This window comes from Lonchura striata, chromosome Z (genome assembly GCF_046129695.1).
Source record: "Lonchura striata isolate bLonStr1 chromosome Z, bLonStr1.mat, whole genome shotgun sequence".
NCBI lineage: Eukaryota > Metazoa > Chordata > Aves > Passeriformes > Estrildidae > Lonchura > Lonchura striata.
The window spans coordinates 11141025-11157903 of record NC_134642.1 but is presented as its reverse complement, the minus strand read 5'-3'; the positions used below and the strand labels follow the sequence as shown (position 1 = coordinate 11157903).

General features: G+C 37.4%; 1 protein-coding gene across 2 annotated transcripts in view; it reads left to right on the top strand.

The window, feature by feature from the left end:
* Positions 1–3191: 3191 nt before the first annotated feature.
* AOPEP (aminopeptidase O (putative)) overlaps positions 3192–16879 on the top strand; it is a 181873-nt gene continuing 168185 nt past the window's right edge. For both annotated transcript variants that reach the window (XM_021531143.2, XM_021531146.2), the window contains exons 1-2: positions 3192–3672; positions 11025–12019. In XM_021531143.2, the coding sequence (XP_021386818.1) occupies positions 11160–12019 (860 nt within the window). In that variant the 5' untranslated portion in view covers positions 3192–3672; positions 11025–11159. The remainder of the gene's footprint in view (positions 3673–11024; positions 12020–16879) is intronic.

The following is a 16879-nucleotide window of genomic DNA, read 5'->3' as shown; positions in this document are numbered from 1 at the left end:
TTTTTTACTTTTAGGACTTGTCTGAAGTATGATTGTTAAACGTGTTAAATATGAATATTCCTGAAATATTGTCTGGATAAGCTGTTATAAAAATACTCCTCTATCTTTAACTTTAGTTTGGTGTGAGTCACAGTACTATTTTTACACTAAGCTTTCTTTTTAGTAACAAGTAAAATTCATTAATGAATCACAAGCAGGTAACTACTTAGCTTATGGTTAACGTCAAATAAAACAAGCCTCCAATATTCATAAATATCAGGCTATCCACTCTTCACTTGACAAGAGCAATCCATGGTGATTTATTGTAAATGGGAAGGATGATGATAATGTGCCATGCTGTATGAATTTGAACAGATGGTATCTGTCAGATAACAGCTCTTCTTTCAAGAAGTAAGTAGATTTTGGGTAAATATAGAGCAAGAAACAGGTTGGTTTATGATCATGATGATATTCTGGCTTATTTTCTTTAGGCTATAATGGTGCATTCTCTCAGTCCCTGGAAAAGCTGTCATGATTGCAAGTAAGAGTGAGACTAGTCAACAATAATGAAAATCCACAGATCTTTAACAAAGAGCAGTTAAATAAAAGAGGCCTGTACATCACTATTACATCAGTAGGAAACTTGAACCATATTGTGCTCTGAAAACAACAACAACAAAAAACCCTCAAAGGCTGCTGCGGTGCAGCATTTGCTTAAGCCTATGGTTTTCCTGATCAAAAAAAAAAAAAAAAAATTATTTTCTAGTATTTGCAAAATAACGTGTAATTTCATTGTTTATACATCTATATATACACGTATCTGCATATTTCATATCTTCTTAAAATGAACTGTTACAAGAGTAACAGTTTTATCTGGATTTTATCTGGATTCAAGACACATACTTAAACCTAAACAAAGCAGCATATTGATTTTAGACTTGGCCTTGCCTTGGTTACTGCAGATAAATCTTGTCAGAAAGTCCTTCCAGAGTATGGGTAGTGTGGATGCAATCCTCAAACAGAAGACCCTGTATTGGAGCTGTCTGTGTTAGAGATATTTTCTATTATGTTCAATACTAGTATTTTGGAAAGATTGAGATTTCTGGCAGTTTTTGATGCTTTAAAAACCATTTCCATCAGATCTGCTCCAAATAAGTTTGCATGTCACAAGGGCAAGTAGGCATCCAAATGTCATATAGGCTCCTGAGTCCAGTATTTGTGCCCCTACATTTTGTGCTAACAGGCATTTGCTACCAAAATTCAGGAAAAAGAAGAGAACTCCTTAACACCAGTGTGGCATTAAGAAGTAGGTATTCTTTATTCAGCCAGATGCACAGAGGCATATCTCCTCCAGAAATCGTGCATGCTGAGTACAGAAAAAGTTCCTGTTTGTGTACTATTCTTTACATATATATTCATTGATTTTCCTGGAATAAACACACATTGACAATGATTTCCCTGAAATCACTGACATGTTCATTCCTCTCTGCACATGCATCCTTCTGTGCTGAAGATATCTTTTGGGGTCCCTGGTGGTCAGTGACCCCAGAGTCACACCTGACTGCCTGGTGAACTGGTAAAATTTGGCATAATGAAGCTGGCTACTCTCTAGTTGTTGTTCCTACAGAATAAGCATTATGTTGTTCCACAGGCCAGTGGTTTTTGAAGAGTAAGCATTGTCTTAGCCTATCAGGTACAAACAATTTTTCATTCAACAACATTCACAAAACAAAGACAAATTATTCTCCTCAGGATGATTTTCAAACAATATTCACAAATTTCCTGCCTAGCATAATTTGTCCAGTGGGGACAGGAAGTCCCTGTAATCCAAGGATAACAGCAATTGCTGGATGGGAGAGAAATTTGTTTGCTATTTCTGCTGGTTAGCAAGGATTAGAATCCAGATTTCCCACCACTTTTGCAAATGCCCTAGAAAATGCAACTGGAAGTTCTGGGAGAGACTCCCAATTTTTGCTGTTAGTGGTTTTTCATGTTGCATAAGTAATTAAAGGTTCATGGGGTTGTTTCAGTGCTTAAAATCACTGGAAATATTTAATGCCTCTTTATTTTTACTAGCAGGAGTAACAACAATTTCCTACTGAGTTGCATCCTTGGAGCTTGCACCCAACCAGCCCTGTCACACAGAATCAGCTAATCAGTGATGAACTGCTCCAGGAGCTTAATCATTCATAGCCAATCTAAATGACTGAATTAAGTGTCTAATCACACATATGATGTAAAAATAAATGCTTTTATTTATGCTCTAAGCAGAAGGTCCTGGGATATTGGCTTCCTTGCAGATCAGTCACATGGCCCCACTACAGTGTGCAAAGAAAACATGTGTATCCATGTGGATATTTTTATGTGTACATGCCCACCAGGGCTGGTGCAAATAGCTGTGCAATCCTGACACTGGACATCACCACCAGCAACCACACCAGTACGGTTCCTGCCCGGCCCCTCTTCCCCCACAGGCGGGGAGAGGGAAATTCACAGAATCACAAAATAGTTAGGGTTGGAAAGGACCTCTGGAAATGATCCAGTCCAACCCCCCCACTCAGGTAGGGTCACTTACAGCAGGTTACACAGGAACACATCCATGTGGGTTTTGAATATTTCCAGTGAGTGAAACCCTGAATCACCTGTGCAGCCTGTTCCAGTGTTCTGCCACCTTCAATTTAAAAGAAATCCTTACTTATGTTGAAGTGAAATTGTTTATGTTTATGGCCACTGGTCCTCTTCCCGTTGCTGGGCACCACTGAAGAGTCTGGCACCGTTTGAGATATTTGTGTGTATTGCTGAGATTCCCTCTCGGTCTTGTCCAGACTAAACAGGCCTAGTTCCCGCAGCGTCTCCTCATAAGAGAGATGCTCTTGACCCCAAATCACGTTTGTGATTTGCTGGACCCTCTGATTTCCCATCTCTGCTGGACCCTCTCCAGTATCTCCTCGCCTCTCCTTTGCTGAAGAGCCCAGACTGGACGCAGCACTTCAGCCTCACCGGGGCGGAGCAGACGGACAGCACCACCTCCGCCAGGCTCCTACACCCTTCCCGGCGCAGCCCAGGCTACCTGGGGCACTGCCGGCTGGCGGGCAGCTGGCCACGCCCGAACCAGCCCGTGCCGGGGAGCGAGGCGAGCCCCGTCCGCGGCCCGGGGCCGGCGGGGGGCGGGCCGGGCGATGAGCTCATCCGCGGGCGCCGCGGGCGGGAGGCGGCACCGGCGGCGGCAGCTCGGGCGGCTGGCGGGGCCGGCAGCGGACAGCGGGTCCCTGCGTGTCCCCCGTGTCCCCCCGTGTCCCCGGTGTCCCCACACACGCCGGGAGCCGGCGCGCAGGCGGGGCGGCGGCCGCCGCTGTGAGTTGATCCTTCCTTGTGCATCCCCCCCGTCCCCTGCTCCCTGCCCGCGGCGCTTCGTGCGAGGGAGGCGCCGCTGGAAGCGACAGAATTTTCCGTCCCTGCCTTTCCTTACAGACTGAATGGCTGTGCCCCGAGCATAGGGAGCAGTGGATGAGGCAGCATGCAAAGCAGTAGGGAGTGTGTGGCCGGCTATCATCGCTGCTGTCCTTTTCCACGCAGAGAGTCGATGGCCTTCTTGTGGGCTGCTGGTGTCCTGGAAGATCTTTAAACGTGGATCTGTTCGAACCTGCCACTTCTGTTCCGCTCATTGTCCTCTTTAACAGTGGAAACATGCAGGTGAAACTTCCGTCTGAATGAATGGTGGTGTGTAATTCATCCGGGGATCTCAGTATAGTTATATGTTAGGTCCATTACTACTCAGAGGTCGTTAAATAGCTGAGGTGGCTTGCCAATGTCAACATTGGAAAGACTTTCCAATTCCAGCCTTAAAGACTTAGTTCTTTGACGTTGTAGGTAGTATTCATTAACAGCAGCTGCATTAAGCTGAAGACAGTCATTCTGTTTCAGCACAGATTTTATTTGGGTGATTCCTATGTATGAATACTGTCAGACATGTATGCTGCATGTTCTGAAAGTCAGTCACACACAACCTTTCCTTGTGTATATTCAGTGGAAATAAAATCCAAGACAGTTCCTCTTTAATGCTGTTCTGCATCTCTATAGAATCACTCACTTTGGAGGGGCCACTGAAGATTATCTAGTCCCTGTTCAAGCAGGGTTAGGTAGAGCAAGTTACCCAGGCCCCTGTCCACCTTGAAATCATTTTGTAAAATAAAAACTAGAAAATTCTGTCCTTACACAACTGTTTGTCATGGGGTTTGTTTTGGTATTGTGGAGTTGTTTTGTTTTTTAATTTTGGTAGAGTTTTTTCTGTGGTTTTTATTTTTTTTTTTTTTTTAGGGTTTTTAAAATAAAGTAATAGTAAATTTGGAGGGCAGAAAATGGTAAACCACATATCTGGTTTCTCTTTAATTATTTGGTCATTACTGTAATAGAAATAATTGTCAATGGAGTAAAGATGGGTTAAGGGTAATATCAGGATACTCTTCCTAACTTCTTTACCAGTTTAAGTTATGCTTCTTTTTAAGTCTTGGGTGTTTTTCTTTGGGAATTAGTAGTTTGGGGGCAGAAGGTTTTCTTTGTTTTTTGGGTTTTTTTTGTTTGTTTGTTTGTTGTTTCTTTGGTTTTTTGTTTTTTTTTATTTCTATTCTTATTTAAGCTGGAAGATGGAGTTTTCTCTCTTGGCTTGTCATTTCAGCTCATAGAAATAAATTTTCCTCACTGCTAACTTGCTGCTGTAGTTGGTAAAAAAGGTCTTCCATTATACTCATTATTTCTATAGTTTTCAGACTTAAAAGGAGACTTCTGGAATGGTATCAGTTTTACCAAGGGATAGCAGTGATTGAATTAATTTTCACATCAAAGCCTCATTACAAAATGCACTGATTTTCTTGTGAACGCAGAGTGAGGTCTGTAAGCTCTCTTCTGTGTATTGTTTTGTAGTAGTTTAATGTGAGCAAATGTTTCTGTTAGTTTGTTTAAGCCTTACTTTCATCTATAGAATGCATTTGTGCCTTAAAAAGGCTTAAGATCTCTTAGATAATTGTCTTACGTGTGTATAGGGAAAAAGTTTGTAATTACCAAAAATAATGTATACATATTCCTTGCTATTTAAAGAATAAAAATATTGTTGATGTTGGTGTTAAAAATAGAGCTCTTAGTAAGATCTTATTGTCTTATATTGTGTGGAAAATGTATAAACCTGGATTTTGAAGGAGCTGCCTTGAAAGCAGTTTTAATGGCATTAGTTATAAAACTCTTCCAATTATCAAAGAGAATGTTTATCCAAAAGGCGCTTTTTTTAAATTTTAAAGTTTCTTTAAATGTTAAGTAGAGAACATTATAGCCTTAATTCTAACATCTACTTGATGAAATCAATTGAATTAGCTTTTTTGTACAGATGAAGAAAATCATGCTTGTCTGAAGGTGAAGAAAGTCCAAATATTGCTTTATTTTCCTGGTATAAAAAGGTGGTGTTTAAATGTGTGGATATTGGCCAGTAGCATGTAGGGAAAATCTGTGTCACTGAAATTCTTCTACACCTTTTGAAAAATACTGTGAGTACGTAGCACAAAACAAATTGTTCTCTGTGCTTTGGAGATCCTTGTTTGTGGATCAGGATATTAGCTTACATTACCAGCTCAGGTGCACGTCCCAGGCTGGGTGCTCGAGTGGTGTGCATAGAAATAGCTATCTCTGCTGACTGTTGATCAAAGCAGATGATTCTGACAGCATCCTCAAACAGACTTAGCATTAATTGGTAAGGTTCTTCTGACCATCCTTAGTTTGCTAGAAAATTAAATTTGAGTAAATTTCTATGCAGTTACTTAAATGGACTGTCATTTGTGTGAGGTGTGAGAAACAGAAAAGCTGAGATAGAAATGGGCACCATCTTAGGGATTGATACCTGCTGCTTGTGTCAGTATTTGTGTGTTGCTTTGTGTGACTCTGATTTTGCACAATAAAAAACAGTGGTGTGGATTGTAAGGCATTAACTGTTTTATGTATTCAAATATTTGCAGCAACTCCATGCTGCGAGTTTTCCAGGGCTTGATAGATATCAACTACAGAGCTGTAACTGCTTGGATTGGTTGGAGACTTGATCTTCTATCATAGGGCCCTCTTTTCATTCATTTTTGTTTTCTAAGATTTTGGAAATGCATGAGAGACGACAGCTGCAGTTGTGCTCTGAAGCAAGGTGTATTTTGTGTACGCTTCATCTTTGGCTTATGCCTTCATGACAAGATGCAGGACTAAGTTAGGCAGCTGTGTTTTGTGCCTGCCTTTCACAGTGGTGTAAGCATGACAGTGTCACGTGTGAGACAGTCTCTCACTGGCTGGTGTAGCAGGGGTGCAGTGAAATTAGGCGTGTGCTTGGAAAGGGAGTAGATAATTTAGTACATTCTTAACAGTGTGTTTCTAGCTCCTGACACTGTATTATGAAGTCATCTCTAATGACCACACATCTTCTCTTTTTGAAGGTGGGTTTGTTTGCATTTTTTTTTTTTTTTTAAGTTTGTAAGCCTTTCACTTGCTTCTACCTACTAGTGGTTCTGATGGACATTTTAGCAAGTTCAGAGGCTTTTCTAATTTTCTTATCTGAATTATTACTGTTAGAGTGGAATTAGACTGGAGTAGTTAGCTATTTGCATTTAAAATAAGCTTCTTGGAATTTGAAATGGGTGTTCTGTGTAGTTCCGCTGTCCCTGGTTTTTTTTTTCCTTCAACTGCCACTGGACAGAATTATATTTCAAAGTTCTTCCCTATCTCTTTATTTCCTTTTTGATTTTAACTTTAAAACCTGAGACTATGAGTTACAGTGCATTGCCTGTCAAAAAAGAATATTTTTTTTTTCCTCGTAGACATTTCTAGGAAGCTTAATCTTGTCTACTTTGCAACCATGTTTTATGTTGCCTGGAAACTTTTTTCTCATATTTGCTTTCAGAGACCTGTGTTTCTAATTCAGGCTGATACTTTTTGTATTGAGTGGAAAACAATGTTATACAAATATAATTCCCCAATGGATCGTAGCTCTTCTGTTTCCCATTCTTCATTTCTTTTATGCAATTCTATTATGTGGCGCTGATCAAGATTGACTCCATTAATGTTGGCCACCATCTGCTGTTATTGTTTATTCTTTTGTGAACACCTGTCTTCTAAAATATTAAAACATAAAACCAAATAATCAGTTTTCCCTGTAATTTTATTACTTTTATTACTTACAAAATGTACTTACAAAGTTCATTTAATAAGAAAGATGCATTGAATTTTAGGTCTACTGTTAAAATATACTAGTAATTTTTTATATATACTAGTAAATATACTAGTAATTTTCACTCTTTGAGTGAAAGAAGTATGACATGAAAGACTGTTTATGAAATGATCACCAGGACTTTGTAGCAGCAGTGCAATTTCTAATTCTTTTTTTAATGCCTGGAGTTCAGCTAGTGAACCTCCTTTTCTAAAGGCAAAATGCATTAATTGCACAGAAACGAAAACCAGATACTCATTATGGGCATAATATAGCAAAAAATACTACAGAAGACAATGTTGAATAAGAGATATATTTCAAAAAAAGATGTCAAAAATAATTAATCTTTTCTGTGATTCCAATACCTTGATATATATGTGTAAGACAGCAAACAACTTATCATACCAAATTCAAAGAATATTTCTCAGAACAGCATATTTATGAAGCAATATTAAAAGATGTACTGTTTGCATACACAAAGCTTGAATACATGCAGAAAACTTTTGAGGTCTGCAGTAAGGATTTTGCTTCATTAACATATTTCCTGTATTATATCAACACCATGAGTAGAATTTGTTCTCTTAATGAAAAAAAGAAAAGAAATACAGAATGAATGACAAATGCTGGACTGAATTAGTTATATGACTGTACATAGTTTGGGGGTAAAGTTTTTTACACTCCATCTCAGTCTGTACTTAATTTGTCACAAAAAATGTAGGAAAGAATTCTTCCTTTGTAGGAAAGAATCCTTCATTTGTTTACCTAGGCTTGACTTGCAAATTTGTGTAGCATTGCAGCTCTTGTTGATTCTGCCTAGGATTTTGATAGGCTGTATTTTAGTAACAGCAGTAGTAATCATTTTGGAGAGATAATAATACTATGATTTATTTAACATTTTTGGGAAGACTTGATTGAAGAAAAGACACCATGAAGTTATATTTGTTCAAATGCAGTTGGAAACAAATGGTAAATAAAATAATTTTTTACAGCCTGTTCAGTTAAGCTGCCCAAATTATCATGTATTTATGAAAAGGCATCACAGTCTATACAAAGAAGAGCATAAGGTTTACATATTTGATAGTTGCACAGCTACCTTTTTCCTCCTCCCCAGAATCTAGTACCTGTCATTACAACTCTTTTCTGCTGTGAATGCACACACGCTTTCTCTGTATATCAGCCCAGTGGTTTAGTCATGTTGGACCAATGAGGGACAGTCTATGTGTAGATGCTAAATTTCAAACAAAGGATCAGTGTGTTGTTTTACAACATCATTGAACTAGCATTACTGATTGAAAGAAAGGTACAGATACCTAGACTTTAAACAAATAAAAAAATATATGTAAGTATAAACAATTTTGTCCTGTTTAGTTATGTGTTCTGAGAATGATCCTTTTAAAAATTTTGTGAAAAAGTTCAAGACCTTTTAACTCTGATATTACATTCTGTTGTAATTTTTATCCTAAAGTGCATCCTTCCTTTACCATTTTTTGCTTGCATTTCTTTTTCGTTTGGCTTCATTTCAGGTTTGCTTTAATGTGATTCCTGTGCTATTTGTTTAATTGCTACAGAGGCTGTGTGTGTGGTTATTCAATGCCCTGATCTTTTACTTTTTCCTTGATAATAAAAGGCTGTCTATTTAAGTGTCCACTGTCTATTTCAGCATCCAAATAAATGGTTCATTCCTGTATTTTCTTCTTGAATAAAACTGATAATTTCCCAAGGTGGTTGAGGTCCAATATTTGATAAGCCAACCTAAGTTGGAAGGAGAAGTAGATAGCCATCTTGTCTAGGACACAAACATTTATCCATGTATTTGAATGTCATAAATTTAGCAGTGCTGTTCATGACAATGACAGAATACACTGTTTCCTGGAAGTATATACTTAACATTGTATATTTCTGTTCTCATTCTTTATTTTATCATTCCCTTTTCATTTAGTGTTTCAATTCAGTAACAAAAAAAGCGTCTCTACAGAATACAAAAACCAATCCATTTTTACAGTTTTAGAAAATTATCTCAGTGTAATACCTTGAATTGTATGGAGGATAGTTGTATTTGCAAGACAACTTAGGTTTTTTGCTTGTGTTTTCTCCATACCCTTCTAGGGAGAGACTGCCTACCTTTGCTGTACACACCCAGTCAAGACCTGGGGTGCAGCAGGTAATCTTCCCTAATTGCCTTTTCCCAAGGCCAGCCGCTCCTCCCTACAATTGTGTGCATAGGATAGTACTCACATTTTATAAAAGGTGTCAGTATTATATTATAAATATTTACTAATTAAAAATGTGTGCACAACAAAGTTTGAATGTTAGTTAAGTGTTGGGTTTTCCCCACCAAATCACTTTATTTCTTTACTCTATTACCAATAATTACTTGACCTGCTATCAGTCATGAGGTTTTGGTAGTCATAAAAATATCCAGATAACATCAGGTTCAGTCCACAGCATTACACACAGACATTATAGATGTTTTGCTCATGTTGCCTGAATTTACTGAGCTATTTCAGTGAAAGGACCTGATGTGAGCTTGTTGCTCGGGTATGTTTGCAGAAGTACTGAAAGATTGTTAAAAATTCAAAGGAAGGTTTTTCTCAACATGCAGTCAAAGACAGCCCTGAAAGAGTTGTTTCTGACAGCTAGAAAGCTACTGAGGTAGGGATACTTGGTATGATTTTGTGCTTTGTGTGAAACTAGTTTAGGGAACTATATGGGCAGTTTCTTGCCCAGAGCCTTTCTTTACTACTTAATGGTAGTAGCTTGACAGCATGCCCTGGAGTCCTCCAAAAAAGATATATAGACTCTTTGGGGAGTCTGAGTTCCCCTCTGTGCTTTGAGAACTATAAAAAAATTGGCTGTGATGAGGTGTAAAACTGAAATGGATTGTGCATGTCACAATGGAGTGACTATCTGTTCTCTTAAGGCACTTAGAAGCAGGCCTGGCTGCCTATCATGGTGAGTTTCACTGAAATGCCAGACCCTGAACTGTCTGTATTTCATCCTCTGATAGCTATTCCTTATCTAGAAAGCAAATAGAAGGGACTTAAGTGCTGAAAGTGCATGACTTTGGCTTAATGGTCATAGCAAAAAAGTGCATGTCAGTTCAACTTTGTGATGAGCTTCTGCCTGTTGTTGCAACAAATGTTGATGCATGTTAGTATTTTTGTGCCTTTATAGGTATTTTTGTATTTTCCAGTGAAAAGACTTTCTGTTCTCTGTAGGGCACTATAGTTGTGAGTTTCCAGCTACAAAAATGTAGTTATATACCTCAGGTATTTAAGATTTTAAGAATCTTGATGAGCAATCTCAAAGGAATACTTGGAATGCACTTCTTGTAAATTGGCTCATTTTCTTGTAAGTTCTGATATGAGAGTGGTTGTAATGTGGAAAGTATATTAATCTGTGGACAAGCATTGTATATAGGAATTTATTACTCTAAAAATTTAAAATCTATGAGGTGATTTAGACTTACTCTTGTTATTTAAAATCACAGCAGAAATATATCACTATGTTTTGATACTTTTGTTTATTTCTACCAGTTTATAAAATCTGTCTAGAAATACTTTCATTTCAAATACTTTCAAATGAAAATATTTGAGTTCTTATCTGAAGAATACAGCCACTGGTCATTGACAGCAAATCCTGAAGTAAGCAGATGCCATTCTAGCCTGATGCCATTGTGTGGAGATACAATCACCCCTTAGCAGTACTACTTTAATAAAGGCAGCTGGACTTCAAGATAGATTTAGAATCAGGGTATTTCAGAAATGGTTGTGAGATTATTTTCATTCTTTTTTTTTTATTTTTTTTTTCTTTGTAGAGTGCAAGAAGTGGATAAACTACAATTTCAATATTGTAATCTTATTAAAAATTATTTATAGCACTGGGAGACTGAGTATTCTCCTTCTGGAATCATCATATGTCAGAAGTGTCCAAGGCTTTGTAAAACCAATAGATGAACATGGAAAATGCCCAACAGATGAACACGGAAAATGCCCAACAGATGAACACGGAAACACACCTAGACCCCATGAAGGATGACTTGCCTTTAATGGCAAACACCAGCTACATGCTTGTAAAGCATTATGTGTTGGACTTGGACGTGGATTTTAAAAGTAAAGTTATTGAAGGCAGCATAGTTTTGTTCTTTGAGACTGGGAGCCAATACAGGAAAACCAGCAGTGCTGGCAAAGAATGCTGCCAGTCACAGTTTGATGAAACCTGTAAAATGAGGGCATCTGAACCCTGCCACATTCCTATGATAAATGTTAGTACCTGTTCATCTAAAACTGAATGTAATGATTTTGCTGTCAGTGGTAAAGAAGAGGAAGCTACTTCCGATGAGAACAGTAACCATAGCAACAATGAACAGGCTTCTGGGATTTCTAGTTCAAAGGACTGCTGTGACCTAGAGGATTGTGGAAACAAGGATTTTCTGCTGGTATTGGATTGCTGTGATTTGTCTGTACTAAAGGTTGAAGAGGTAGATGTTGCTGCTGTGTCTGGCATTGAAAAATTTACAAGGTCTGCCAAACTAACTGGTGTTTCAAAGGAGCTGGAAAATCTCAGGAATCGGATTGTACAGGAACTTGTGACTTTACCTGCAGATCGCTGGAAGGAACAGCTATACTATTTTACTCACTGTAGCCAGGCACCTGGCTGTGGGGAGCTTCTGTTTAGTACTGGCACCTGGAGCTTGGAGATAAGGAAATCAGGAATTCAGACTCCAGCAGATTTTCCTCATGCAATAAGAATATGGTACAAAACCAAGCCAGAGGGAAGATCTGTCACATGGACTACAGACCAGAGTGGCAGGTATGTAACTGTTTCCTGAAAGCTTTGTATGCAATAAATTTAAATAGGTGCAAGAATGGAGAATCATATAATTGCTGAGCAGCTGTGAAGACAATGAGTACACTGTTCCACAGTTTTAGTTTTATCCTTGGTTTGAATCCTTTTGCTGTCCTGTAGAAGAACACTCTCTCTGCTTGTGAAATCTTCAAGTCTATTACTTGAAGATCACAGGCCTGTCTTAGTGATTGTGTTTGCCCTTTCTGAGTGGGAGTAAATTACTTGTGTGTATTTCAATAATTGTCTGCAGGAAATGGGAAATTATCATTTAGGGAAAGAAAAGGTATGAGTGACAGGTTACTTTGTGCTCTTTTTCCTTCCTGGCTTACACAGCATAAAGTTCAATATACATAACATTTAATAGAATTACTTCACAATTAGTCCTTTATCAATATTGTAATCAGCTTAGAAATACAGTCGTTTCCTGTTTGGTCTCTCATAATCAGCTTTCAAAATCTTCATCTATAATGTTAAGAACATTGATGATAGCAAACGAACTGCAAACTGAAAGAAGAATCGGGATTATATCTAGTATTAATGAAAAGAATGTGGTATTGTACCGAAATCTTCAATATAAGCCTTTTACAGAAGGGAAACTACAATCTGCTCTTGTCTTCTACAACTGTAATTGTTTTATTGGAATGTTGAAAGGTGGCTGTTTAATGACTGTTATTTCTTTCTGAAGTCTAAAAAGCCAGAACAAAGTTGGAAGATAAGGAACAAATTTGACCTAATTGAATAATTGTTTTTCTTTCCCAGCCAAGAGATAGATGGTTACCGTTTATTTTAGTTATATTCATATAAATTAAGTCTTTTCACTAGCATCTGTGTTGGTGAGGAACATGAGGCCTTTTAATTGTATTTGTGGTGGTTAGGAAATTCTGCTACTGATCTGTAAGCACCATCAAGTCCAGAAATGTCTCGTTCTTTTCTCACTCCCTGCAGAGGTTTTTTTGGTATGAGGTTAGGAAATTTAACTTGGTGTAGTACCCTTATATCTGAAAATTCTGAATTCTGACTGCATGTGAAGGTAGAGCAATTGCCCTTGATCATGTGTCTATGTCCACCTGCCCAACTATTTAATGTTAGCAACACTCAGCTGGTATAGGACTCCTCCTCTGTGTGTTTTGAGCATTTGAATGTTTCTTTTAAGTATCTATAGAATGAACAGTTTTGACTCTTTATAACCCTTTCATTGCAAAACATTGTTTTTACTTTAATGACACTTCATGGCAGTTGTACACAAATGGATGGAATTTTATGGATCAATAATGGAATAGAAAAAGCAGGCTTATCATGGATCCAGCAGTTTGATGGTATAAAATAGTACAAACTGATTTATTATCAGGCCTACATAGGGTATTCCAAAAACTAATGCCTGTCAGAAAATATGTTTTTATATCATTAGAATCTTTCTTGATATCTTTTTAAAATCAAATTCTATATGTGATGAGCCCATAAACATAGTGCTAAATCTTTTATTGCCATAGGAGGATTCTTCAGAATTTTCCAAATAATTTTACAAATTATGTATCTGGTGGGTTTTTTTTCAGATGTAAAATCCTTTGCCAAAGGAGTTTATACTATGGTTCCAACCCTGAAGAAAAGTATATAACAAAGTACACACATTGTATAACCACTTTCAATGTTTCCTGTAATTTAACACTAGTACAATGTTTTGAAATTTAGCCTATGCACAATTTTATCAAGAGTTCAATTTAATTTGTTTTAAAGAAAGATATATTATAATACACAAAAAACCCCAGCTGAAACAAAGCTTTGTGGGATGAGTTTAGGCAAGATCAGATATGTGTGTACAAACATGTTATCACAGCAGGACACACTTCTGTTTTTTAGTAGAGGAACTGAACATGTGGAATTTCAGCATTTTCCTGTCCAAGCTTTTGGGGCCAAACAAAAAAGGCAACGGCGGAGCTGACTTGTGCGAATAGAAAGAAGGAGGGAGGGAAAGTATAAAGGAATGACCAGGACGCATACTAAAATACACCTGATGAGAGGGACACTTTTGATCTCTAACTTGGGATGCTAGTTCCTTCCATCAGTGGTGTGATGACACAGTTGTGTGTACAGCTGGGTCATAAGGCATATTAGGGAGCTAATGTAATTGAAAGTAAGTAGAGGGAATAAGATGTGTTTGGAAAATACTGCTGAGGTTAATTTGGAAGGTAGAGTTATTTACTACAAGTCAGAAAATGTGTCATGAAAATAGATGTTTGTTTTTCAGTGGCATAAGTTAGCATTGTTCTGTGCTCTCGGAAGCTGGAAATGCAGGAAGGGAATAAAGAATTTGGTTTTCTTCATAGGCAAGGTTTGGTATAATAAACAGTCCAGAACCCTGATAGGTCTGGACTAAACCCTAAGAGGCTCTCCTCAACTCTGGGGAATCTCTACTGTTATTTTGTTTAATTTTGTTGCCAGTAATGGGAACATGGGAATATAAATATTTGAGCAATTAATGAAGTATTTTGAAGTTTATTGGATTATTCATTTGATATGCAATGACTTCTAAAGACTGACAAATGATATTAATAGAATAGAAAAGTAAAACAAACAGAGAAAAGTAAATCACAAAAAAACCCCAAACCCAAACCAACGCCCAAAAAGCACAAACAAACAAAAAACAAACAAAAAACAAACAAACAAAACAAACAACAAAACCACAAACAAACAAACAGAAAAACCAAACCAAAATCAAACTAAAAATGTAGGCAAACCCTGAGTACAAAATAAATGCATTTGATATTCCTGAATATCAAATTCAGGAATTTTGTACTCAGGGTTTGTTTACTTTTTTGCTCATTTTATTTTTTGTTTACTTGTCCAGATGAGTGACCAGAGATGTCACCCCTGTGTTTTGTAGATGCATTTTCTTCCAGTGTGCCAAATAACTAGATAAATGCTCTGAGTTCTCTGCTTATCTTTCTTTTGCTGCATGAAATTTCCTTAACCCTTGAAACCTATTGTGGCAAAGATTATTTATGTTGGCATAAATATTGCATAAGTAGATTATTTGAGTATTACAAGTTAATTGAAAGTTAAAGACTGGGGTGGAAGGGATAGGTAGTAGAAAGAGGAAAAGAACTGTGAAGTTTCTTGCTAGGAGGGGTAGAGATAAATGATTAAAAAAGGTCAAATATCGGTATCAATTGACAAAAGCAGTCTAAACCTAATTATTTGTCTTTGCTATTCTGTCATGTGCTTAGATTAGCTGGTCTTTTTCTGGATCAAATGAAGAAACTGATCGACACCAGGATAAGAATTATATTTCTGATCCTCTTATGTGCTGAAATTGTGCTACCTGACTGCAGACAGACACTTGTTAGCTGCAGTGGATATCCTAAAGCAACATTGTACAATTACCAATGCACAGAAAAAAGAAATTGCGCCTGTAAAAGAAGTAAAACAAATATCTAATTAAAGGCTTACATAATTGTTCTTCTGATAGTTTCCTTTAAAAATTTAGAACTTGTCTATTTCATTACTATTTTTTTAGCAGACTGACATAATTGAGTATATTTAGGAAACTAATGAGGTTAGTAAATATACCTAATGAAAAAATGTATTAAAATGGGTGAGGAGTGGAAAGAAGTCCTACTTCTGAAGAACAGATTATGTACATGACCAGACTTTCTCCACTTATGTAACTCACTTTCTGCCTGGGCTTTTATGGTAGAGACCTGTGACCTTCCTCTGTGTGTATATTTTAGAATTAAATGTCTTAGGGAAAAAAAAAAGATTAGGAGGCTTAGATCTAAGCCTTTAGGAGCAGCTGGAGTGCTAGCACTAAGCATATCTGTTCACTGAATTTCATTTTCCCCATGTGCAAAATGGTATTGACATTATCTGTAAAATACCTTATGGTCTGCAGGTAAAGATGCTCTCTCTGAGAGCAGGTGACACAATATACGTTCTTGGTAACATCTATTCTCTGTGTGTTTATATTGTATTTGGCACAACATTATAACATTTAGTTTAGCACTGTTCTGCCAGACTGTTTTCTCTCATTGTGGCATTTCCCTATACAGAACACAAAGATCCCCAAAACTGCTCCTAAGAGTGTATTGTACCAATAGAACCTGAAAAAACAGCCTTCACAATGCATGGCAAATTATTGGGAAAATGTGTGTAGCAGTAGTCACTAATTCCACCTTTCCTTTTTCCTTCTCATCCTTTTCCTTCCCAGCACATATGTGTTTTAGGGTAAATAATAATCCCAGTATCTTTGACTAATGTTACTAGGAAGATGCAGGTCTTCCTGGAAGGTAAAAAACTAGGTTCCTCATTTTTCCTGTGAACTCACTGCCATGCACTCTGTTTTTATGGGAGAAAATTCTATGTATATCAGATAGGTTAGAGATTAAGTTTTAAGAGTTTAATTCTAACTAAGTAAATTAAAAATCCATGCAGATTAGTGATCTATTACATTTAGCTGTACATTGTATTTTACTGTTTAAAAAATAACCACTTGGCTTTCTCTCCACTGCAGTTACCTGAACTTCACTCAATGTCTAGGTCCTCCTCTATTCACTCTGGTACATGATGGGAAAGTTAGACTATTTTCTTTTTCTGCTTATGTGCAATAGTAATAGGCCTACTTTAACTTCAGCTTTCATCTGTGTTTTGCTGGAAGACCAACTGGCCTGCATTAGTTAAGCCATAGTAATTTAAAAGTGCCAAGACAGCTCTGGATTAAATAGCACAGATAGCAATGACAAGAGGGCAAAAATATCTTCGGAATATATTTAATCTGTGACTGTCAGTGTTTCCAAATTCTTTCTCTGTGTATAGTTTGAAGTTGGCTTT